This window comes from Lissotriton helveticus, chromosome 8 (assembly GCF_964261635.1).
Source record: "Lissotriton helveticus chromosome 8, aLisHel1.1, whole genome shotgun sequence".
Classification (NCBI taxonomy): domain Eukaryota; kingdom Metazoa; phylum Chordata; class Amphibia; order Caudata; family Salamandridae; genus Lissotriton; species Lissotriton helveticus.
The window spans coordinates 1,560,593,732-1,560,619,836 of record NC_136069.1 but is presented as its reverse complement, the minus strand read 5'-3'; the positions used below and the strand labels follow the sequence as shown (position 1 = coordinate 1,560,619,836).

Below are 26,105 nucleotides of genomic sequence, written 5' to 3'. Positions count from 1 at the left end.
TCTCGAAACAGAATAACGATGTCATCACGTGGATCATCCCACTCAGACTGGGCAGCAGTGTAATACATTTTACCTTTGACTGCTTTTTGAAAAGACTGAGATACTTTTTGGGGGAAACGCAATGGAATTCATTCCGCCTTGAATTGCCACTTTCTTCTACTGTTCAGGCCGTAAAAAAAAAAAAAAAGGTAGGCAAGAAGCGATAAGTTTAATGATAGTGTGGGATCGGCATCTTCGTGCATTTAATGTTTTAGGTTCCCAGGATAACCACAACATCCCGATCTCATTCATTAGTTTGGCTACAAAGTCATGGCTACTAGGAAGGAACAACTTTAAAAGTTTAAACCATAGTTACCCTTATGGTACCCAACTGGCTTGGTTATAAATAAATTAATCAATTAATTTTACATCAGCTGAAGCATATATAAATGTTTTTCCAAAGAGCACTGCGACTTGGCGTAACTCAATTACAGACCACACTGGGATCAGGTGAGCCTTCCTATATGGTACCTTAGGCTAAAAAGGCAGCTATAGATCACCCTTCGGCAGCTAGGAATTAGTAGATCAAGTTTTTAATACTGAAGTGATTAAGCCATTAATAATACAGCTGGCATTATCCAAGCATTAGTTATCACACATGTCAAACCAGTTGGGCGAACTTTACAGCCACAACTTAAGTTAATTTACCCTGTTTTTGTTAACTACTTAGCGAATACAGACACTGAATACATTTGTTAAAAGAAAATGTTACAAATACACTTGCATTAAAGTTTTAACAAAGAGAAATTATTGGGAATGCAAGAACTGTTCTAATGGAGAAACCAAATTATATAATTGAAAATATTAATGTTGATGAATTAATGACATTGAGAAATTGGCAATACAGACTGACTATATCAAATAACAGTATATTTTTTCGCGAGTTGTAGCACAGTTACCTTGACCTGCATCTATAAAATATTCTGTACCGGTCAGTTAATCACAACAGTGGTCTCATTTTTCTACATATAATTTCAAGGATTCTAGAATTCTACTCTGCACTGAATAACTGTCTAGTTTTCAAATAACAATTTTACTTGGAATGTACCAGTACATGAAATTAAAAATGCAATCCAGGTTAAACTATCAAAGGCTGAAGGATCTTATGGGATAACAATCATGGTCTACCAGTTTCCCTGCACTTAAGAGTACATATCTTCTACAAATTGTTTTCAGACTATATTGTAAAGTGGACAAGTCCTCCTTCCAGGCAAGGGGTCTAATTATTCATATTTATAAAAAGGTCTTAGAACCCACCCACCCTAGTAGCTATTTATTAATAGCACGGCCTGTGGCAAATTATTAGCTAAATGCTTGTTACAACACTTGAAAGCTGGGCATCAAAGAAAAGCAGTTGATACTAACACACCCTTGTGGCTTTTGTATATTATGCACAAGCATGAAGATTACTCTAGAAATGCAGTTATGAGGACAAAACTAAAAACATTATGGTAAGTAGTAGTAATATTCTAGTTCAGCGTTTGATCAGATTCTAGTAGGGAAAACCATAAAAGAAAACCGCTTTAAACAGGTATGTGTTTTTGCCCCTTCTGCTTTCCCTCTGTATGGCAGACTCCCCTAAAGCAATACTTAAGTGTGACCAATATTTAGGTTTCTGCCCTCAAGATATATCAAAACTGAAAAAACACAGCCAAGACCCTAAGAATCGGCCATCATCAATCTAATGACTGGCAATTCTGCAAAATCACTGAAAAAGCAGTTTATGCACAACTGCAAGTTCACATCAATACTCACCATCTCCTCACTACCAAGCTGTCATCAGATAATGTGGCGGGACCAAAACAGCCACCCTAAAATTAGCCAAGGGTGCTCGCCTGACTATGGATAAAGATAACCAAGGCTCATGAGGCTTTGAACCTGCAAGCCATACCCTGTACCCCCAAAGCGGATTCACCAACAATGTGCAAATACAGACATCTGCCGTTGGTTATCCTCCAAAATATCCAACAGAAAACAGTATGTCCACACGAACAGCAGATCTCCCATAATATTTAACCTCTCAGCATCAAAAATCATAATACACTAACACCACAAATTCTCAATCCTCGGACATCTAGTACTTTAAGCACTGCCAACACTTCAACCAGTACTAGATGTACAGCACCTACCTCAAACTCAAACTGACCAAAAACAAATTCAACTTGTTCAACAACAACAATTAGTTCAAATCTAGCTCGACAACATGAATTTGGATTTATTCAACCCACAACCGTCAACCTATGCTCCATGTTTGACACTAACCTTTCCCACGCGTTCACTATCTCTGGTAGCTCTCGACACACCCACAGCTAACAGGCCACCAAAGTGGGGGTAGAAGAATGCAAAAATGCTAAAACCAGGAACCTGGGCTTATCCATCAATGCAGCCAGGATTTGGAACAATAGTGCTATATCCATCTGCACCAACCAGTTACATATACAAGTTCCATACCCTCCCTGGAATTATTATCGGGATTCATCTGTATTTTTTTCTGTTATCCTGTTAGATACTCTTTATGCTACTTAAAAACCCCATACATGCAGTGATGTATAAAATCAAGTATATCCTCTTAAAAATCTATGGTTTCATATATTAAGACGTATGAAATTCATCTATCCTTCGCCAAAAGCTAATGGTAATTAAATCTATTCTCAGGAGACAAATAACACATGTTATCTGGTCAACGTTTATTGTACAACAAGCATTTGCAATGCATAAGGTCTCGCATTAGGAAAGTTTGAGCTATTGGTATTGTAAATGACACATTTGTTATATATGTGTTGGTTTTGAAAATAGCAAAAATAATAGCTTTGTCATTTACAATGCCAATAGTTATAACTTGTGACACCTATAGCATTTGTAATGCAATATGTGTTGTATTCACGTGACTTAGATGTATTGATATTACAAATAACAATGGCTTTGAATTTTTTTAATAATTAATACTTAAATAAAAGTTATTGTAATTTATAATGGCAATAGCTTAAACTTTTGTAAATAACTTTTCTGAAGAATATGTTCAGTGTATTTTATTGTGACGAAAATCCAAGAACAGAAGTGAAATACTAACCTCTTTTTGTGACATTTGTAATAAAGCTTGAAACATTGAGAGATCATATTTGACCCAGTTGTTGGTAAATGGTTGCACAGATTGATGCTGTGGTGGGGCTGAGAGATGTTGTGGTGGCGACTAGTGATGCTGTGGCATTCAATGATCCTGTGGTAGCGCATAGTGATGTTGTTGTGGTAGCGCATAGTGATGTTGTTGTGCCCCTTAGTGATGCTGTGGTGATGCGATAGATAGAGTGAGTGGGATAGATAGATAGAGTGAGTGGGATAGATAGATAGAGGGAGGGCGATAGAGAGATTGAGTGAGCGAGATAGATAGGAAGATAGATAGATAGGAGTGAGGGCGATGGATAGCTAGACAGATAGATAGAGTGATGGCGATCAGTATCTAAATAAGTAGATAGAATGAGGGCGATAGATCGATAGAAAGATAGATAGAGTGAGGGCGATAGATAGAGTGAGGGCGATAGATAGATAGCGTGAGGGCGATAGATAGCGTGAGGGTGATAGAGTGAGGGCGATAAGATAGAGTGAAGGCGATAGATAGATAGAGTGAGGGCGATTAGATAGAGTGAGGGCGATAGATAGATAGCGTGAGGGCGATAGATAGATAGAGTGAGGGCGATAGATAGATTGATAGATAGATAGAGTGAGGGCGATAGATAGATAGATAGAGTTAGGGCGATAGATAGATAGAGTGAGGGCGATAGATAGAGTGAGGGCGATAGATAGCGTGAGGGCGATAGATAGAGTGAGGGCGATAGATAGCGTGAGGGCGATAGATAGCGTGAGGGTGATAGAGTGAGGGCGATAAGATAGAGTGAAGGCGATAGATAGATAGAGTGAGGGCGATTAGATAGAGTGAGGCCGATAGATAGACAGATAGAGTGAGGGCGATAGATCGATAGACAGATAGAGTGAGGGAGATAGATAGATAGTTGTGTGTGTGGTTGTGTGTGTGGTTGTGGTTATGTGTGCGTGGTTGTGTGTGTGTGGTTGTGTGTGTGTGCTTGTGTGTGTTATGCTTTGTTTTTCTATGTTTTGTTATGCTATGTTTTGTTGTGTTTGGTATGCTATGTTTTGCTAGGCTATGATATGTTTTGTTATGCTATGCTATGTTTTGTTATGTTATGTTATGTTTTGTTATGCTATGCTATGTTTTGTTTTGCTATCCTATGCTTTGTTTTGTTATGCTATGCAATGCTTTGTTGTGTTTGTTATGCTATTCTTTGTTATGCTATGTTGTGTTGTGTTGTGTTTTGCTATGCTATGCTTTGTTTTGCTATGCTATGTTTTGTTATGCTATGTTTTGTTATGCTATGCTTTGTTATGCTTTGTTATGCTATGCTCTGTTTTGCTATGCTATGCTTTGTTTTGCTATGCTATGTTTTGTTGTGTTTGATATGCTATGTTTTGCTATGCTATTATATGTTTTGCTATGCTATGTTTTGTTATGCCATGTTGTGTTATGCCATGTTTTGTTAGGCTATGTTTTGTTTTGCTATCCTATGCTTTGTTTTGTTATGCTCGGTTTAGTTTTGCTATCCTATGCTATGTTGTGTTATGCTATGCTATGTTGTGTTTTGTTATGCTATGCTATGCTATGTTTTGTTATGTTATGCTATGCTATGTTTTGTTATGCTATGCTATGCTATGCTATGCTTTGTTATGCTATGCTATCTTTTGCTATGCTATGCTTTGTTTTGCTATGCTATGTTTTGTTGTGTTTGATATGCTTTGTTATGCTATGCTATTATATGTTTTGCTATGCCATGTTTTGTTATGCCATGTTTTGTTATGCCATGTTTTGTTAGGCTATGTTTTGTTTTGCTATCCTATGCTTTGTTTTGTTATCCTATGCTATGTTGTGTTTTGTTATGCTATGCTATGTTGTGTTTTGTTATGCTATGCTATGTTGTGTTTTGTTATGCTATGCTATGTTGTGTTTTGTTATGCAATGTTTTGTTATGCTATGCTATGTTTTGTTGTGTTTGTTATGCTATGCTTTGTTATGCTATGCTATGTTGTGTTGTGTTTTGCTATGCTATGTTTTGCTATGCTATGTTTTGTTGTGTTGTGCTATTTTTTGTTATGCTATTTTTTGTTGTGCTTTATTACGCTATGCTTGGTTGTGCTGTGCTTGGTTGTGCTGTGCTTGGTTGTGCTGTGCTTGGTTGGGCTGTGCTTGGTTGGGCTGTGCTTGGTTGGGCTGTGCTTGGTTGGGCTGTGCTTGGTTGGGCTGTGCTTGGTTGGGCTGTGCTTGGTTGGGCTGTGCTTGGTTGGGCTGTGCTTGGTTGGGCTGTGCTTGGTTGGGCTGTGCTGTGTTTTGCTGTGCTTGCTGTGTTTTGCTGTGCTGTGTTTTGCTGTGCTGTGTTTTGCTGTGCTGTGCTGTGTTTTGCTGTGTTTTGCTGTGCTGTGCTGTGCTGTGCTGTGTTTTGCTGTGCTGTGCTGTGTTTTGCTGTGCTGTGCTGTGTTTTGCTGTGCTGTGTTTTGCTGTGCTGTGTGTTGCTATGCTGTGCTGTGTTTTGCTGTGTTGTGCTGTGCTGTGTTTTGCTGTGCTGTGTTGTGCTGTGTTGTGCTGTGCTGTGTTGTGCTGTGCTGTGTTGTGCTGTGCTGTGTTTTGCTGTGCTGTGCTGTCCTGTGCTGTGTTTTGCTGTGTTGTGTTTTGCTGTGCTGTGTTTTGCTGTGCTGTGTTGTGTTTTGCTGTGCTGTGCTGTGTTGTGTTTTGCTGTGATGTGCTGTGTTGTGTTTTGCTGTACTGTGCTGTGTTGTGTTTTGCTGTGCTGTGTTGTGTTGTGTTTTGCTGTGCTGGTAAGGGTATGTGAGGGTGTGTGTGAGGGGGTGTGAAGGTGAGGGTGTGAGGGTGAGGAGGTGTGTGAGGGTGATGAGGTGTGTGAGGGGTGAGGGCGTGAGGGTTGTGTTGTGTTTTGCTGTGCTGTGTTGTGCTGTGCTGTGTTTTGCTGTGCTGTGTTTTGCTGTGCTGTGCTGTGTTTTGCTGTGCTGTGCTTTGCTGTGCTGTGCTTTGCTGTGCTGTGCTGTGTTGTGTTTTGCTGTGCTGTGCTTTGCTGTGTTTTGCTGTGTTGTGCTGTGTTTTGCTGTGCTGTGTTGTGCTGTGTTGTGTTGTGCTGTGCTTTGCTGTGCTGTGCTTTGCTGTGCTGTCCTGTCCTGTGTTTTGATGTGCTGTGCTGTGTTGTGTTTTGCTGTGCTGTGCTGTGTTGTGCTGTGTTTTGCTGTGCTGTGCTTTGCTGTGCTGTGCTGTGTTTTGCTGTGTTGTGTTTTGCTGTGCTGTGCTGTGTTGTGTTTTGCTGTACTGTGCTGTGTTTTGCTGTGCTGTGTTGTGTTGTGTTTTGCTGTGCTGGTAAGGGTATGTGAGGGTGTGTGTGAGGGGGTGTGAGGGTGAGGAGGTGTGTGAGGGTGATGAGGTGTGTGAGGGGTGAGGGGGTGAGGGCGTGAGGGTTGTGTTGTGTTGTGTTTTGCTGTGCTGTGTTGTGCTGTGCTGTGTTTTGCTGTGCTGTGCTGTGTTGTGTTTTGCTGTGCTGTGCTGTGTTGTGTTTTGCTGTGCTGTGCTGTGCTTTGCTGTGCTGTGTTGTGTTGTGTTTTGCTGTGCTGTGCTTTGCTGTGCTGTGTTGTGCTGTGTTGTGCTGTGTTGTGTTGTGCTGTGTTTTGCTGTGCTGTGTTGTGTTGTGCTGTGCTGTGCTGTGCTGTGTTGTGCTGTGCTGTGTTGTGCTGTGCTGTGTTTTGCTGTGCTGTGTTTTGCTGTGCTGTGCTGTGTTGTGTTGTGTTTTGCTGTGATGTGCTGTGTTGTGTTTTGCTGTGCTGTGCTGTGTTGTGTTTTGCTGTGCTGTGCTTTGCTGTGCTGTGTTGTGTTGTGTTTTGCTGTGCTGTGCTTTGCTGTGCTGTGTTGTGCTGTGTTGTGCTGTGTTGTGCTGTGTTTTGCTGTGCTGTGTTGTGTTGTGCTGTGTTGTGTTGTGCTGTGCTGTGTTGTGTTTTGCTGTGCTGTGTTTTGCTGTGCTGTGTTGTGTTTTGCTGTGCTGTGCTGTGTTGTGTTGTGTTTTGCTGTGATGTGCTGTGTTGTGTTTTGCTGTACTGTGCTGTGTTGTGTTTTGCTGTGCTGTGTTGTGTTGTGTTTTGCTGTGCTGGTAAGGGTATGTGAGGGTGTGTGTGAGGGGGTGTGAAGGTGAGGGTGTGAGGGTGAGGAGGTGTGTGAGGGTGATGAGGTGTGTGAGGGGTGAGGGCGTGAGGGTTGTGTTGTGTTGTGTTTTGCTGTGCTGTGTTGTGCTGTGCTGTGTTTTGCTGTGCTGTGCTGTGTTTTGCTGTGCTGTGCTTTGCTGTGCTTTGCTGTGCTGTGTTTTGCTGTGCTGTGCTTTACTGTGCTGTGTTTTGCTGTGTTGTGCTGTGCTGTGCTGTGTTTTGCTGTGCTGTGCTTTGCTGTGCTGTCCTGTCCTGTGTTTTGATGTGCTGTGCTGTGTTGTGTTGTGTTTTGCTGTGCTGTGCTGTGTTTTGCTGTGCTGTGCTTTGCTGTGCTGACCTGTGCTGTGTTTTGCTGTGCTGTGTTGTGTTTTGCTGTGCTGTGTTGTGTTTTGCTGTACTGTGCTGTGTTTTGCTGTGCTGTGTTGTGTTGTGTTTTGCTGTGCTGGTAAGGGTATGTGAGGGTGTGTGTGAGGGGGTGTGAGGGTGAGGTGGTGTGTGAGGGTGATGAGGTGTGTGAGGGGTGAGGGCGTGAGGGTTGTGTTGTGTTGTGTTTTGCTGTGCTGTGTTGTGCTGTGCTGTGTTTTGCTGTGCTGTGCTTTGCTGTGCTGTGTTGTGTTTTGCTGTGCTGTGCTTTGCTGTGCTGTGTTGTGTTGTGTTTTGCTGTGCTGTGCTTTGCTGTGCTGTGTTGTGCTGTGTTGTGCTGTGTTGTGTTGTGCTGTGTTTTGCTGTGCTGTGTTGTGTTGTGCTGTGCTGTGTTGTGCTGTGCTGTGCTGTGCTGTGTTGTGCTGTGTTTTGCTGTGCTGTGTTGTGTTTTGCTGTGCTGTGCTGTGTTGTGTTTTGCTGTGATGTGCTGTGTTGTGTTTTGCTGTGCTGTGCTGTGTTGTGTTGTGTTTTGCTGTGCTGTGCTGTGTTGTGCTGTGTTGTGCTGTGTTGTGTTGTGCTGTGTTTTGCTGTGCTGTGTTGTGTTGTGCTGTGCTGTGTTGTGTTGTGCTGTGCTGTGTTTTGCTGTGCTGTGTTTTGCTGTGCTGTGTTGTGTTTTGCTGTGCTGTGCTGTGTTGTGTTGTGTTTTGCTGTGATGTGCTGTGTTGTGTTTTGCTGTGCTGTGTTGTGTTGTGTTTTGCTGTGCTGGTAAGGGTATGGGATGGTGTGTGTGAGGGGGTGTGAAGGTGAGGGTGTGAGGGTGAGGAGGTGTGTGAGGGTGATGAGGTGTGTGAGGGGTGAGGGCGTGAGGGTTGTGTTGTGTTTTGCTGTGCTGTGTTGTGCTGTGCTGTGTTTTGCTGTGCTGTGTTTTGCTGTGCTGTGCTGTGTTTTGCTGTGCTGTGCTTTGCTGTGCTGTGCTTTGCTGTGCTGTGTTGTGTTTTGCTGTGCTGTGCTTTGCTGTGCTGTGTTTTGCTGTGTTGTGCTGTGCTGTGCTGTGTTTTGCTGTGCTGTGCTGTCCTGTCCTGTGTTTTGATGTGCTGTGCTGTGTTGTGTTTTGCTGTGCTGTGTTGTGCTGTGTTTTGCTGTGCTGTGCTTTGCTGTGCTGACCTGTGCTGTGTTTTGCTGTGCTGTGTTGTGTTTTGCTGTGCTGTGTTGTGTTTTGCTGTACTGTGCTGTGTTTTGCTGTGCTGTGTTGTGTTTTGCTGTGCTGGTAAGGGTATGTGAGGGTGTGTGTGAGGGGGTGTGAGGGTGAGGAGGTGTGTGAGGGTGATGAGGTGTGTGAGGGGTGAGGGGGTGAGGGTTGTGTTGTGTTGTGTTTTGCTGTGCTGTGTTGTGCTGTGCTGTGTTTTGCTGTGCTGTGCTGTGCTGTGCTGTGCTGTGTTGTGCTGTGTTGTGTTGTGCTGTGTTGTGTTGTGCTGTGCTGTGTTGTGTTGTGCTGTGTTGTGTTGTGCTGTGTTGTGTTTTGCTGTGCTGTGTTTTGCTGTGCTTTGCTGTGCTGTCCTGTGCTGTGTTGTGTTTTGCTGTGCTGTGTTGTGTTGTGTTTTGCTGTGCTGTGTTGTGCTGTGCTGTGTTTTGCTGTGCTGTGCTTTGCTGTGCTGTGTTTTGCTGTGCTGTGCTGTGTTTTGCTGTGCTGTGTTTTGCTGTGCTGTGTTGTGCTGTGTTTTGCTGTGCTGTGCTGTGCTGCGTTGTGCTGTGTTTTGCTGTGCTGTGTGGTGCTGTGCTGTGTTGTGTTTTGCTCTGTTGTGCTGTGTTGTGTTTTGTTGTGCTGTGCTGTGTTTTGCTGTGCTGTGTTGTGTTTTGCTGTGCTGTGTTGTGTTTTGCTGTGCTGTGCTGTGTTGTGTTTTGCTGTGCTGTGCTGTGTTGTGTTGTGTTTTGCTGTGCTGTGCTGTGTTGTGTTTTGCTGTGCTGTGTTGTGTTTTGCTGTGCTGGTAAGGGTATGTGAGGGTGTGTGTGAGGGGGTGTGAAGGTGAGGGTGTGAGGGTGAGGAGGTGTGTGAGGGTGAGGAGGTGTGTGAGGGGTGAGGGGGTGAGGGCGAGTGTCTCAATGAATGTCACTGCTTCGCCTTCTTTGAAAATGTTCAGTGCTGCAAATAGAGCATGCCGCCGTAATTATCACAGCATGAGGCCCCAAAGTGATAATTATCACAGCATGCAGAGAGCCGCCCCACGCTGCTGGAGCACTCAACTGCACATTAATTATAGTTGAGTGCTCCAGCAGCCTGGGGCGCCTGTTGACATGCTGTGATAAGTGGGTCTCATGCTGTGATAATTGTTGCAGCGCCTGAGGAAGTGGAGACTCCTGCTGGGATAATTGGTCTTGTGGCGCCTCAGGAAGTAGAGTTTCATGCTGGGATAATTGGTCTGGCGGGCTTGCAGCACCTGACGTCCAACAAACGTGCACAAGCTGCTCAACCTTGAAGCTCGTTCACAGACCTGGGTCGGCTCGTTCCCAGCTCTGTTTCGGGCTCGTTCACAGCTGCTACTCCCTTGACAGGGAGCAAGGCGGCTATAGAACTCGCTGGCGTTGGAGCGCTTAGCGCTTCGCGCTCCAACGCCAGGCGAGCCCTAAAAAAGCCTGCCTACATTCAGAGGCCTTATGTAAAAACATAAGTGCAATGATACTGCTTCTAGGTCAGTTAAGGAGATAAGTAGAACCAGGTGTTGCTAAACAAGTGCATATTTACTTTATCAAACTATGCATACATTTGCCAGTTCTCTTGACCATTCAGGTTTGTGATAATACATCACGCCTAGGTTGAAAGATATCGGACTCAAAGAAAATATTACAGCTGCTCATCAGTAGGCGGGTATGAAGCCATTACCAACCACAACCAAGTCCATCATTTCATAGTGAGAAAGATAGCTTACATATTGTGCAAATGCCAGTCGATTCGTAATCTGCCCAGGAGTAGGAATCCTAGCATATTCAGTCCAAGATCAAACTATATGATGTCCCTAAAGATTACAAAGAACACAAAAACTACATGTAGGATTCTCATGCCTCCGACAACATAGTAAGCTTTCGAGCTGCAGATTCTACCACTCTGGGAAAATTCATCCAGTTTTGGAAAAGGGTAAAAGTAAGAGCAAACTCCTACTCTTCATTAACACACTTTGCAGCACAATAAAGATTTGCAAACCAGCACCTGAACGAGCCACAATACTTCTGGAAGATGTTACTTACCATAGTCTAAACTCTTTTGGGTGGATACCCATCTAGCCGGTGATATCTCACCTTTTTTATTTCACTAGGTACCAGGCTGGATCTAGTAGGTTTTTAATAATTGCTCCTGTGTCCTGAATGGTGCGCCATCATAGTCTGCAATAACCTCATCCCACCTCCAGAACTGATGTGGGGAGTCATGCATAGGAGTTACTCCTCTAAGCTGACATCAGTTTAAAACCAAGCATTCTTAGACTGAACAATTGAGAACCTCAACAGTATGCAGAATCTAAAATGTAACCTTATCGCCTTGCCGGCCTCTCCACAAAACATGAAGCATCCATTAGAAAAAGTATTACTGAAGGTAAGTAGCTTGTCCTGATCGATACTTTTAATTACGTATTCCTCACTTTATGAATAGAAGCCGTAGCAGTACCCTCCAAGAATGGTGGGTCTCAGGCGTGGACTTTACACCAGGAAGTCCGGGAAAAAATGGCCCTCACTGCAAACTTGGAAATTCATACAGTAGTGAAAGACACACAATTGATGGACGGTATGCAGAACAAATCAAAACATTCACCCCCAGTCAAGAGATCTGGCAGGGTATGCCCAGACGTGGGTCACTTGCTCACTTTGCCACTGGATTAGCCCCTTCCATGTTGCCGCGATTCTGCTCCTGTCCTGAAGATTTCAGCACGGGTGCGGTCATGACGGCCCCCAGCCGTCATCAGCACACGAGCACTGTAGTGCATGACGGCTGGGGGCCGTCATCAGCATGCAAGGGGTTAAAGCTAGTCTGGCTGATGAGGGGTGTTACCCCGAAACTGGTCCCCAGATGCTGGTTTCCGGTTCAGGGAGGACCTGGCAGTTCGGGATGGACTGTTCTCATGAGGCACAGGGTCAAGACTGATGAGCATATAGCTGGGTCTGAACTAAGGTGGCAAAGTGGGCTAAAGAACGATGATGGATTCAACCCAGATCTGTGACTGGGGGTGAGTGTCTGAAAAGTTTCCGCGCTTCGTCTATCATCTCCTTGAGTTTGCTTTGATCCATACAGTAGTACCTGGTGATGGTGTGGGCAGATTGCCTGGCACCGGTCCAGCACTGAAACACCTCTCGCAAAAACTGCAGCAATGGCTTCAACTCTGGTGGAATGAGCCCATAGGTCCTCAGGAGGCTCCTTTTAATGGATATATAGCTCATCTTGATATAGAGAACAATCCACCTGAAAGAGTCAGTTTCTAAACTAACTTATGCTCCCTTGTACTGGCGAATCCAATGAAGAGTTGGTCATACACCGTGTGTTCCTTTTTCCAAGTGATAAAAATATGAGGGACCCTCTTGGGATCCACCTGTTGAAGCCTCTCTTATTTAGAGGGGAGTTTCGAAATTCATGATTGACTATCCACTTTTTAAAGAATGGAAACCAGGGTCCGCAATTCCAACTTTGTAGTAGAATGTGGTATAAGGTGACTGCACTGGCGGCACCTGCAGTTCACCAACTTGCAGAAGTAATTACAATACGGAAAACTGCCATAAGCGTTCGCATCCATAAAGAACATTTGTGCATAGGCTCAAAAGGCAGGCAGATCAAGAATGTAAGGATCAAATTAAGTTCCCATTGCAGCACAATAAAAGGAACAGAAAGAAACAAGCACGGAAGTCTTGATGACGCAAACACAGAAAGACCGAAAGGGCAGACAAACAACCTTTAGCAGTGTCCAGGGTAAAGCCCTGCCAGGCCAAAGACAGACAAACATGAGATCATTAAAAAAACTTTTCTTGAAGGGGATCTATCAAATAGATCTCACACGAAGCAAAAAGCATTGCCCAGCAGCCAGAATAGATTTACTTTGTGGAAAGGTGGTGAGCATACAAAATTGCTTCCAGCACTTAACCAGGATGAGAAAATTGACTCTGCTGATAACACTGCATCTCCATGCATGGCAGTGTAAAATATGGATATTTAGGTGTAGATTAAGCCTATAGGGAAATCCCTGGAAACCAACTGTGTCTGTTTTCATACCACCCTCTCATTCATACATTCAAAACTCATATTGAGCCCACTTCAATCCCAAGTATATTCTCAGACTAAAATGTAGCGCTTACAATGTTTTATTAGTATAAAATCTTCTTATTTTATCTCAACACTAACATTTCGGAGATACTCCCGAAAAAATACACAAGAAATAAATTTAAATTTTTTAGTACAGTTTATACATTCCATTTCACGTGGTCATAGAATAATACATAAACAACTCAAAGAAAAAGCCTGAAACAATCATAAAATACCACTGTAGTTACCCCCCTAAAAAACAATTCTAATATTCTGATTAGATGAATCCGATCCAATAGCCCTATATGTTTTGTGCGGGATACTCAGGAATTCCCATGTATCTAAAGGTTCCCCGGGTTTTTTTGGATTCCTTGTTCTAACATAGGCATCAACGCGTTTCGGTGGTTTAAACCATTAGATGTGAGGCCACCTTCTTCAGGACAGTATTTTTTATGGGGTCACTTCTTTCAATTGATAGTTACTTCTTTAAAATACCTGTGGGCCGTAGTACAGCTAAACAGAAACACTTCAAAGTTTCAACTGCTTTATCTCCAAACAGACTGAAGCCCTCAAAGACATATCAAAAAGGGATGCCTGCATGTCCCTAGAAAACCCAGTGTAGAGCATCCGGGCATGGTGGAGAAACACTACACATGTGCCCAAAGAACAGCAGTCAGTCTAGTGTCTAGACCAGCGCCCAAAATATGGACTAGGCCGTGTCCTGTCCATCGTGGACCGCATGTAGAAAAGTATTTTGGTGCTCCTCTGAAATGACAGACAAGATCTCACTTCCCATATCCCAGACAGCAAGGAGTGCATCTCCCCAATAAGCAAATAGCATTCAAAGATAGCAATGCTAAACTAGCAAGAGAGAGCTGCCTTTTGCTAAGTGCATCAATCCTCAGGCAGGAAAAGCATTCATTCTCTCCAGTTGGACAAAGCTTGAACTACCAGATTTTCCATTGTCGAGTGTGATATCAAAAAAGATGAACTATTCGGAGAAGGACAATGAAGCCAAGCAATGGGGAAACTTGCAAGCAATACTGAACATGGTTTCAGCTCGGTATTCTTTTGAAGGTAACAAAGGCTCTGATGTTACTGGCCATGTAGGAAGATTTCAATAAACTAAGTCAGTTTAGTATCCACAAAACGTTGCAAGGTGCTGAAAATAAAAACACTGATGCAAAGATGCTCGCGGAGAATCCTACCACATCATCGGTTGTGCCCTCATTACTAGATATTACCTGAGATCTAGCGGAACTGCTTCGGATCAAAGCTCGGCATCAGAGTTGGATCCAGAACCTGCATCTATGGAGCAGGGGTTGTAGCAGGAACCAGTATGCCCTTCAGTAACTGAGTGGAGGAGCAGCCTGGTGCCAGGCAGAGGTCTAATGGGGTCCGGCAGAGGTCTAATGGGGTCCGGCCGACGTCTGTGCAGGGCTCCCCGCAATATATTAAGCACAAAGTGGATCCAGGATCATCTAAAAAAAAGCTGCAGCACTGCCTCCTTGAAAGCCTACTCTGGAGTCGAAGATGGCCCATGAAATTTGGAGTGCATTGCCTCGAGCTGTGGTATGGGGTAGATGACTGGTGTGGAGTCAGGAGATTAGCATGCAGAGTGCGCAAACTCTACCCAGAGCAGGAGTGAAGAATGAGAGGACTCGCGTCTGGCCTTCTCGTCATAGGACTTCATCTTGGACTGACCAGCGGAGAAAGACCTGAATTGGGGTTCTAGGACTTGGAGTGGGAATATGTCCCAAGACGTGGAGCACGGCCAGCTCCGTTTCTTATACTCAGTGACAAGAGACATTGGGTAAATCGGGGAGCATTTGTCACATGACTTTGAATCATGTTTTGAACTGAGACGCCAACGCAAGCCCCACATGAGGGTCTAAAGAGGTCAGTGAAAACACAACAAAAGTTAAAGAGCAAATCTCCAGACTGGCATCAAAAGACGCTAAAATAGAATACTAATAAATAAAGAACACCACACAGTCTGATGACATCATCTATCAGTGTGTGGGAGCAATTGCAAAAATGTTTCTTGATCCTGTCTGGCGCCAAGGAGATTTGGAAGATTCGAGGTAAGGAATATACGGTTACAAGTATCCATGATGATAAAGTTGTTTGATTCTAATGCACAATAACATGTTTGGCAAAAGCCAAGCACTGCATATCACCACAAGATTCTCATACAGCATAATAATCGAGGGGAGGTTGATTTAGAACTTTTCTGCAGCCACAAAATCTGTACATCTCATATTTATGAGTGCAGAAGGAATTCCTCAAGGACATTCTAGAGGAAATTGTAAGACCATCTATCCAAGAGCTAAAACACAGCTGAGGGGCCACCCGTAATGACAATGATTCAAAACACACCAGTAAATCAACTGAAAGGCTAAAGGAGAAACAAATCAGGATTTTAGAATGGCCAAGTCAACCTCCAGACCTCAACCCTACTGACATGATTTGGAGGTACCTAAAGACTGAACAATCTATGCTGTTAAACATCACAATGATTAAGCAGTTTTGTAAGGAGCAGTGGGCCAGAATTCCTCCAAGGCAAAGACAGGAGACAAACATTTTCAGAAAACATTCACTTTTAGTTAGTGCGGATACAGGGCGTTCCAGGTGTTAGGGATTCAAAGGAGTGCTTATGTTTCACACGTGACTACTGAATATTGGATAATTTTTATAACAAATGATAAAGCCAAATATGTGTGTGTTAAATGAGGTTAAATCTATCTACTGTTTGGGCTTGGTGAAGAATAGTTGAAGGTCAGAAATGTCTTAATATGTAAAACCATGAAACCTTAAGAGGGTGTACTTTCTTTTTCACATCACTGTACAAATTTTAAATAAATTCCCCTACCTTAATGAATGTGATGCACAGTACACTCGTTAGCACCACATGCTTTAAATAATGTATTCCTTCATCACAAAATCAGTTACACACATTTGTACATGAATCCATTTAAAGCAGTGCTTCATAAATTTCTATTTTTATGTCTTGTCTGTGTGAACCAACATAATGTATCCACTGGTTTTACAGTTCATGGACGAAATTAGCTTTCATCTCCATTTCTGAAAGATTTACAGAGGTATTTTATCTTTTAGTACATAACCGTATTTGACAAATTCTTGAACTTGGGTACGTTGCCAACAGTAACACGATAATGCATCTTATGACAGGTTAGGGAACAGCTTTTAAGAAAATAAATTGACAAGAGCCTTGTCAGCTGGATAATCTGTATTAAGAACCTGTTGGCGCGTGCACTGACCCAAGCAACCACTTTAATTTAATTACTAGCTACATCTTCGAATCATCGAGCCTCCAGTACAGCTATGTTTAAGAACTCGCTGCCTTTTCTTCCAGGGGAGGTTGCATGTGACTACTGTACAATATGAATGAATCTATGCTCAACAGCAAAAGTTACAGGCAAGTAGCATTCAGCTGCAGCATGAACCTTTTATTATTTCACATGCTTGTGTCACATAACAAGCAGCAGGAATTTGAAGGCATGAATGAAAATTATTTAAAAACCTTCTAAATGCAGCTGGACCCACTCAGAACGCTGCTGCTTAGTGAAAGTTTGCCCAGATTTTTAAATTGCTGCTTTGCAATTTTTATCCACTGAAATACTTTGGGACATCAGTAAGCTTCAATTTCTTCAACTGAGCCGATTGATGACTGCAGTCCACCTAGCGGTTTACCCGATATAATATATCCTACAATCCGCATGGATTTTTACTCTTTTCCCATTATTTATTACGCTTATACAGACCACAGAACATGCAAATGTTTGAAGCGGTTATGGTCCTGTGCATCCACAATAAAGGGTAATTACATTCATGGTCATTCCAGTACTACTTCAAAACTGGCTAGGAATTTCCTGCCCTATCTGCCTAAAGCTACATTAGCCCTATAAAATTGTGCAAGATTGCCCACCTATATCCACCCTTTTAGTGTGCAATACTAGGCACCAATAGCAATGGGCAGTACAACTGAGTGTGACTGTATCCATGCTGAGATGGTTTCAGACAGAATGCTCCATAGCTAAACATGCTTTGGCCAACTCACCTAGAGAAGGTGTAGAAAATGGGCCGCTAGGAGCAGGTTTTATAGTTGGAATCTAAGCCAGTGCTCATCTAACCCAGCGCTTGCATGGTGGTCAGCACTTCTACATGAAACAGCTCTGGGTGCGAGTCGGATCTCGATCATGTTCGAATCCACTTTTAAGAGGAGTTTTTCTTGGGAAGATGGGACATCATTGGCACGAATATGGTGCCTGTAGCTTAGTTTCTCATTTTGACAAGGACAACTATAAAGGATTCAGCTGCATTGAATTTCATTTCAGGATTTCCTGTTTCCTTTGCCAACATAGTTCCAAGGGCCACTGGGCCTGGGACTATTCTCTCCTCCACAGCTGCGATGGGAGAGGTTGTCGAAAACTTTGCAATGACAATATGTATACCAGGCAAGTGAGCCAGAGAAGGACCAGAGTTCACTGTGTTTATTAAGAAAACACTATACACCTGCGGTGCAAAAGGAGATGTGTAGATATCACCACAGGCCTGGGGTCCAAAATGAGCTGTGTAGACAACACTGCAGGCCTGGGCTACAAAGGATATGTAGAAGAAATTACTGGACAGACTAGACCATTCAGTGAAAAATGAAGGGATGGTGTCTGAAGATTCTATAAGAAGTAAAGATAAAATGTACCATCACTTCAAAAGAGAAACTAAAGTTTTAATGATTTTTTGTTGAACAGATTACAATTCAACCTACGGAAACAGTTACTGCAAGGATGCTTTAGCCACAGTGTAGAAAATGGAAAAATCTTCTGCATTTACACTTTTTCTCTGCATTTAGTATATACTGCTTCAACATTTCTCGGAGAGCTATTTCATCTCCTTGCCATGAGCCCTCTTCCATTATGTTGACAGTTTCATAACTCATAACCTTTGGGAAAGGACCAAACACTGATAATACCGACAGATGACCATGATGAATTGTCCAGCAGTGTCTGTTCATAAACAAAAGTTTTGAATTTCTTCGGGCAGCGAGCTGAGGAGAGAAGAGACGCTGATGCAGAAGGTGACCGCTCTGCATAATGAATAGTAACAACATGCCAGTGCGGCTAATGCTGATTTATGTACAAAGATTTTTTACATTCAAATGCGGCAATCAACTACATTTGCCTTTTCTAGTGGCATAATTATTACAATACCACTATTCGTACTGCTGGTATAGATGTAGTACTTTATTCAAAGACGCGAAATCGAAATAACCAGCAGGAGGCTGAGCCCCTCAGACTGGTGTATTAGACACCACTTCTTAGGGCAGTGATTCCCTGGGGGCTTCAGAAGCGCCCATCTAGTAGTGAGTGCAGCTTGCGGCTTCTCAGGATTCCCTGCCTGCTCCCTTGCACTGATTATGGGGCACATATTGTGGTGCCACCCTGCTTGAGGATTGAACAAAGCAACTGATACTACAAGGACTGCTGGTAAGTGGCAGCAGTGATCAGATCCAATGAAGCGCTATTTCCATCGCAATGCCTCACCCCCAAGTCGACTTCTCACTAAATCTATTAAGGGTCAAAAGCATGGCTTAGCAACTGCAAAACATGGTAAAACTATTTTGAAACGGAATCTACAACTATGTGGTCGGGACAAACCCAGCCGGGACTTAATTCAGACTTGCTTGAGCTTAGTTTCAGTACACAGACCCTGGTAACATATGTCAACTCAGATGCGATCGAGGCATTCACTCCACAAGCTTCAGCTTTGCAACTGTCTGAAACAATCGGGAACTGTCATGCCCCAATTGCCCAGAGTATGGATTCCGCCTCTGACACGGCATTGCTGACGCAGGTACAACTGATGATTCTCCATCTCAAGCTGCAACTTCAGTAGTTCCTAGCCAGCAGCAGACATCTCAGCCAGGACCACTGCCAGGCCAAGCATCGTCTGCATCGTCTTCAAAGCAACATGCCCAATATTTGTTCACCCTTTGCATCCTTCAAGGTCATCTCCTCTATATTCTACTGTCCATACGTTGATGAGGCGAAAGGTGAAAGCAAATTAGAAAATGCACGAAAGAACAGAAGGAAAGATAAGACAGGAGATAAAAGGAAAAAAGGATAACAATATGAACCAAAATCAGCGTTTATTATGTATTATAACATACGGAAAAATAATTAGTTATATTATATGTACACAAGATCTCAGACTTCTCAATAAGAATATATGTTTGACAGAAAATTAAATTAATTTTCTTTGCATTAAAATATAACTCAAATTTCGATCTCTTAATGATAGCACACGTAACAAGTAAATACAGTGGAATGGTTGGTCTCATAGTGCTACAATAATGTGTTATTATGGTGCCAATTAGCAAAGCACAAGAAGACGGAAGTTGATTATGAGCGGAAAGAAACAAAGGATTTTTTGGTAGAATGTCTTTGAGTACCCAAACAGGAGAAGCTAAGTATTACCCCATTAGTTAAATCAAACAAGAAAAAAGGGAATAACCGTACTCAAAAGGTAATTCAGGGAAAGGTGAAATATTCTATGCTAGCACAAGGCCAAGCAAGTATGGAAATATATAAATAGCCACAAGATTACTCACCAAATATTACAATGACAGTTCAATTTTGTTTCAAGTTCAAAGAAGGAACAACGAATAAGTAACATTAGAGGGCTGTCACAAGCAGTGACGACTGTCTCTGTACAGGGGTGGTGAGGTGAGGGGCAGGAAGCGGGGAGGCATGAAAAAAAAAAAAAACTTACCTTCTTCACTGCACGTCTCTCCTTAGTCTTCGCTCTCTGCCACCGGAAGCACCCAGGCTCCCGGACTCTCCAAGCCAATCACAACGCTGCTAAAGGAGCAGGGTCGTGAATGGTCAGAGCGGCCTGTTTGGCCACTCAGGCAGTATCTGGGAGGCTGGGCATATTCTTCACTGGGCTGTGCAACACAGCCCAGTGGAGAACATGCCAAGTACGCATGACTGTTTGGCCGGCCCCAGATGCCCAGCCAAGCCGTCATGCGCACTTAGGGAAGAAGTGCAAACCACTCCTGTTCCCTCTGATGGCGGCAAGCCCAGCCCGGCCCGGAGTGCCGCAAAGAAAAATAAAGTGATAATAAGTTCTTGTTATTATCATTTTATTTTGCACTTCTCAACGAGCAGTGGGCGATTCTTATCCGCCTTAGCGGAGGAGGTCCACTGGTCACAAGGAGTTCGAGTACTAAGCACGTCACGTAATACCCAAACGAGTATAGTCTCCATGTTGGATGAAATCGTTACACATGAATAAATCCGTGACCCTTAAATTGGTAATAAAATTTGTATGTTAAAAGTCCAAACTCTAACCGTTGTAAGGCATTTAAAATTGAAAGGTATTGGTGTCTTAAGTGTACGGAATTTAAGAAATGCAGTCAAAAGTCATGGTAAGGAAAACCATGAAGATGTTGAATTGGCTTACTGTCGGTCCTATGAAATTTCTCATATAGTCGGCAAACATGGAATGATAGTCTCTGCAGTAGATGTGTTACTCTCGAAAACCCGATCTTTTTTCTAATGCCATGCGAGCCGAAAAAGAACAAACCCCAGTGACGGCGCATTGACGTAAAACATACTTGAAACTTGGAAATTACTGAAAAAAGGGAGGAGCCATTTTAAGCACTGCTATATAAAGTGTAAACTAATGTAATGGCCCAGTAATGCTTCAAATAAAAAGGAAAGCAAAAGGAGAATTGAACGTTAAGGGCATGAAAAAGAAAAAACAAACCGAGCCGAAACAAAAGTATTTCGTAGAAGAAAATCTTCACATTATTAACAGACTGCAATGAGGTAAAAAATACATTAGTGTTGCTGCAAAGGTGTATCCATATTATAAAGTGCAAAATACGTACTTGGCTTATTCCAGTTATGATATCCAGTAGGCTTCAAGGAGAATTTTGTGGAACCTAAGTAGAAGTAATAGGTAGATAGCGCAAAGGATACGATGTCTGCAAGGGCAGGCATAGTATCGAGAAGCGTTGAAGAAAGCGGAAAACCGAAGGTATAGTAATTCGTCAAGTATAGGGCATACTTGTAAGTATGTTGCATGAATTAGTGAGTGCGGAACGCATGCAGTCATCAATAGTATATTCCCACATGATAGTATATCGCAGAAATATACGTAGGTGGAGGTACGAGAGGTCAATTAGGAGGCCCGTTAGTATAGCCAGTAGTGCATCTTTGTTGAGACACCTTGTCCACAGTATGCAATCTCAGGATTAGTTCACTTTCCCTCAGTCTCATTGTCAGTTCACGACTGCCACCTCGTGAATGTGATTTATTATGTTCCAATCCAGAGAACTTGAAGGTTTTCTGATGGGGATGATGTTCGTGATAATGTTCCGTAAAGGAAGGACCCACCTCAGACTTATTGATGTTCCGATAGTGTTCAATATTCTAGTCTTGAGGGGATCCGATAGTACTACCCAGGGACAGTTTGTTACAGGGGCATACAACGATTTAGATCACAAAGCAGGAGTTGCAATTGATCCAGTCTCTGATTTTGATAGTGAGCTGCAATGTTGGTGAAAAGGGGGTTTGCATACCGAGGCCAAGTTTACAAGCATTGCAGTTATGACAGGTGTAGAATCGGCACAGTTTTGTCAGAAAACTTGGTTTTGCTTCTTTTCTTTGGTCTATAAATTCCGATCTACATATGATTTGTCTGAGATTCTTAGCTCTCCTAAAACCCATTTGAGGAAAATCTGATATTTGATCCTCAATTGAAGTATTGTTCGACAGTAAATACCAATGCTTTTTAAGGCTTTTCCAAATGAGATAACGTCCACTGTGAAAATCAGTTAGAAACCTGATTGTATTGGTAGTTTTCGGATCACGAGAGGGCCTTTTGGGTTGGAGTAGTTCCTTGTGTGACATTCTCTCACTGTCCTACCTTTATATGTCTGGTTGTTTGAATTAAAATGGCTGTTCTCCCCTTGCATATTTTTATTTTTTCTAATGTCATGAATAAATTCCTGCAATCTTTCTTTGATGAATTAGTTCTAATGTTCAGACATTTTCTCTGGTAGGGTAAAAAACCCATACACACTTAATTGTACTACAACTATATTTAGAAGAAGGAGGGCTGGCACTACTAAGAATCAAAGTCTATTATCAGGATGCTCTGCTAGATTGGACAACCCATTTGACCTCTGCCAGAAATTGTTCCAGTTGTGTCTATCTCAACATCTTGCTCAGAGAAGCGTTTTCCGAAGCTGCGGCATTCTTAAAAATTCTAGGGCTGCCGAAACGTGCCAGGTATCTTAGCATTTACATATGGTAACATTTGGCAGGAGTATAATGTACCTTGGATTCGTCTATCTCAAGAGTCTAAAAAGCTGTCAGCTAGGTATATCACAAAATAAATCTGCCATATTTAACTGGGAAAGGGACGGTCGTCCCCTGCTGGTACATTTTGTCCAAGCAGTATCTGTAATAACTTGGGCCCAGCTAGTTAATAATTACCCAGAGATGGTTCCCCTCTTTTTGTTTAGCTATCAACAAATTAAAAATGTAATCCATGAGAGCATCCAAGCCCCCTTCCTCAATTAGCACTAAATAGAAGTAAAGTGTACTTTGTATCTCATCTCAAATGTATAGGCAATTGGTATTGCCTATCACATTCTAAACTGGCAGAAAAGGCAATAACATCTTTGTTAAGTGCTATTACAGCTACAACCAGCAGTAAGATCGATACAAACATTTGGGTTTTCATCATAAGATCTTGTGCAGAGCTATCTGTGCTGCAAAATTAAGAAGAATGGCCGTTTTTAGCAAGTGAATGTTGGAGCGTACTTCGTATCCCATTCATAAAATTTACCCTGCTATTTCTGCATGCTGTTTTAGTTGTGCAAATGCCAAGGGGGATTGGCTGCATATATGCTTCACCTGTCCCAGTCGTTACTACTTCTGTGAACAGGTGTTCGGTTCTCAAGTTAAAAGCTTCAGGTTACCTTACCTACGGGGCCCTCTTTGGAATGATTCCTCAATCCACTGATACTACTGTAAGGCAACAACAGTTTGTATTTATCGCCTTGATGATCACTACTATTGCAGAATTGGAATCTAGGGATGTAGGCATGTTCAACCAATGGCTGAATAAGTTACGTGTGAAATTATTTGAAAGGCTATACACAGCAAGAATTGGCTCTATGAAAAAATTCACAGAGATATGTGCCCGATTTAATGAATTAGCTGTTGTATTCTTTAGGTTAATGATATACGAATTGTACATTCCGCTTTATTTTTTGATAGATGTTTTTGTTTTAGAATTAATGTATGCAGTACTCATAAGTGTAATGCGGATGTGGGAAGGATTATACCTGGTTAGTTGTTTATTTGTTTTTTGCATCCATGCAGTAACTGTATTTATAATACGGGTGTGGGAATGAGTTGCTTTAACCAATTGTTATCGATATACAATGACTTAATAAGAAAATATTAACCGCTTCGCCGTGGTGGACAATCCGCCGCGGAAAAAAATTACGCATGGGTGGTTCGGATGGCCCCCGGCCGTCCTTCGCCGCACATGCCCACTGTGACGTCGGACGGACGGCGGCCGTCCGACATATGAAAAGGTTAAAAAATGATTTACTAAACACTTTCCTGTCAATTTTTCACCTTATTGCTTTTTTTTCTATTTTGTTTGTACCAAGTGTTTTTTCCTCAGCTGAATCAAACTGACTTTGCCGGTTAAGATCGGTTAGAAAACTGTTGAGATTATCAAGTAAAATGGACGAGACTGGAGCTTAACCTCCAAGATCACTGCCGAAAACTGTGAACATAATAAACTTATTTTTGCTGCGTTGACCTTTTATGCAATTTTTAGTGACGGAGGATGAGGAAAGGTGAGCTCACTTAGGAAATACCAAAAATAAGTTTGTTATTTAAACTATACTTTACATTGAAAATCTAATTACATTTTTTTTAAAAGTACTTGCCACTGTTTACATTCCTACTAAGAAGCTTGATATTATCTGGAGACAAAAGCCCAATTCTTTGCACTGCCAATGTTAACCGAGATTACAAAGCAGCATCAAAAAAGCACCATGTTGTAACGGACACTTACATACAAGATACTTACAATATCTGCAACCTTATACGTGTCACTAATAAGTCAGTCACAACTACATCAACACTAACCACATATGGAAGCTTCTTTTCTAAACCTACCTGCCAAAAGTAGTTGTTTCGGAACAGGACAACTGAGGAAGAGGTTTGATAATCCTCTAAACCATCCATCCCAGTACTTTTCCGTGTTCGACAGCTCGATTCTCCAGGTGTAAAGATGTTCTTTCTTTACCTGAAAAGGTTAAAGATATCAGCATCCATCGACAAAAGGCAAGTACAATTATCTCATTCAAAGCATAACTTGGAAAAAATCAGTGCAAATCAATAATGGATGGTTAAGTGTAGTTGCCCCCAAAGCTTACCCTTTGCAGGAGTAAGCAGAAAGGACCAATTCAACAAGCTGTGTTATATTATCTTTAATATATTCAATCTCGACACAAATAAATGGTCAGCTATTAGAGAATATCTAACGCAATGAGGAGGTCAAAGATACCCCCAAGACACTTAAGAAAATGTTATTTGTTAAAAAGAATCCACACTGTTGGGGATGTAAAATCCACAAATAAATGTGTGCAAAATGTTATACCGCAGTCATGTAGATGATAAAGGGCATACAGTGAACTTTAGGGTATGGGCCGGTCTAAAGCACATTAAATGAAACGAAAGAAACAGACTTCACTGTAAACGTACAGTAATAAGAAATGCATAGGGCTACCAGCAGAAAGAGACCACAAACACAGATACGGATTGGCAAATGCAGTTATACCTCACGGGAAAATTCTAATAGATGAAGTAGTAGTGAGTTTTGCAATCCCCATTTCTAGGCTGAAAAGGTCTGCTCTTCGAATAACAACCGAAGATTGCGCACAAAAAAAATTGCAATCAAACAGAACTACCAGAAATTGAGATTACTGACACAGCATAGAATTGGGGGAGGGGCATATTTAGAAGTGCGATAGGCAGTTGACGAAGGCCCAACCGTCAAGGATACATGGCACAGGCAACTGTTAAAAGAAACCAAAATTGTAATCTCAAATTTTGTCAGAGAGGCTCCACATACACCACAACGAAATAAAAGCCTATCACAACGAGCAGTAACATAGCAAAATGGACCTTGAGCAGTTGTAACTTAAAATCACCACCATTCACAAGAATTCTGAAAAACAGTAAGACGGGCAATTCCTTAGTGTGTGGAATAAAACTCCAGATCAGCAGTTGTTTGATCAGTTGAGGGGTTTTGTAATCTCTCGACAAGAAGAGCATGTCCTGCAGAGCTGCGCATTAATACCCAGCCTTCAAACCATAACTTGTTCGAGTGCCTGACCTTGAACTGTTCATTTGACTAACCCATCCTTTATTTCAATAATGGTCTTCAGGATTTGAATGCTAGCTCATTCCTCTAGAGGATCCTTACCTGCCCCAATAGCTGCCATGTTCCAAAACTTAAAAAGAATATTGCAAATCATAAGCAGATACCATTTGCAACAAAGTTTAACAAAGCTTTAGACAATACCAAATCTTTAGATTTAAACGACTAGTGACTAGATTATATAGGGACTCGCACTAAATATAGTATTCATACATTATGTTATAGTCAGCAGCCTAGCATTACAGTCCCAGGCCATTCTTTGATCACTTCAATTTCTCAGATGTGGTCACACTCCTGCAGCTACCGATAAAATTATTTTGGTTGGATTACTGAACAAAAAAAAAGCTTGTTTCCATAACCCCTATTAGGCACCACACAGCCTACTGACAAAATGGCCACGAAGAGCTGGTTAGAAGCTCCATGACAATATATTCATGACACCTAAAGGTCACTCCCCTCAAAAGAGAGAAACAATAAATAGGCTTGAACAACCAACCGGAAAAAAAACCTGCTAAAACTGAGTCACGGCATCTAAAGATGCACTTGGAAGACTGTGTATAATACTCAGGTGTGGACCATGGTATTTCAAAGAGAATTACGAGAATATTACGCCAACTGCATCAATTATGTAAACAAGCAAGGTAAGTAATTAGAAAATTGATGTTTG

At 42.2% G+C, this 26,105-nt stretch overlaps 1 protein-coding gene across 1 annotated transcript in view; it reads right to left on the bottom strand.

Moving 5' to 3' along the window:
• Window positions 1–26,105, bottom strand: part of PPME1 (protein phosphatase methylesterase 1) — a 128,811-nt gene that overhangs the window by 33,167 nt on the left and 69,539 nt on the right. Inside the window, exon 10 of the mRNA XM_078658567.1 lies at window positions 24,172–24,301. Within this exon, the coding sequence (XP_078514693.1) occupies window positions 24,172–24,301 (130 nt within the window). The remainder of the gene's footprint in view (window positions 1–24,171; window positions 24,302–26,105) is intronic.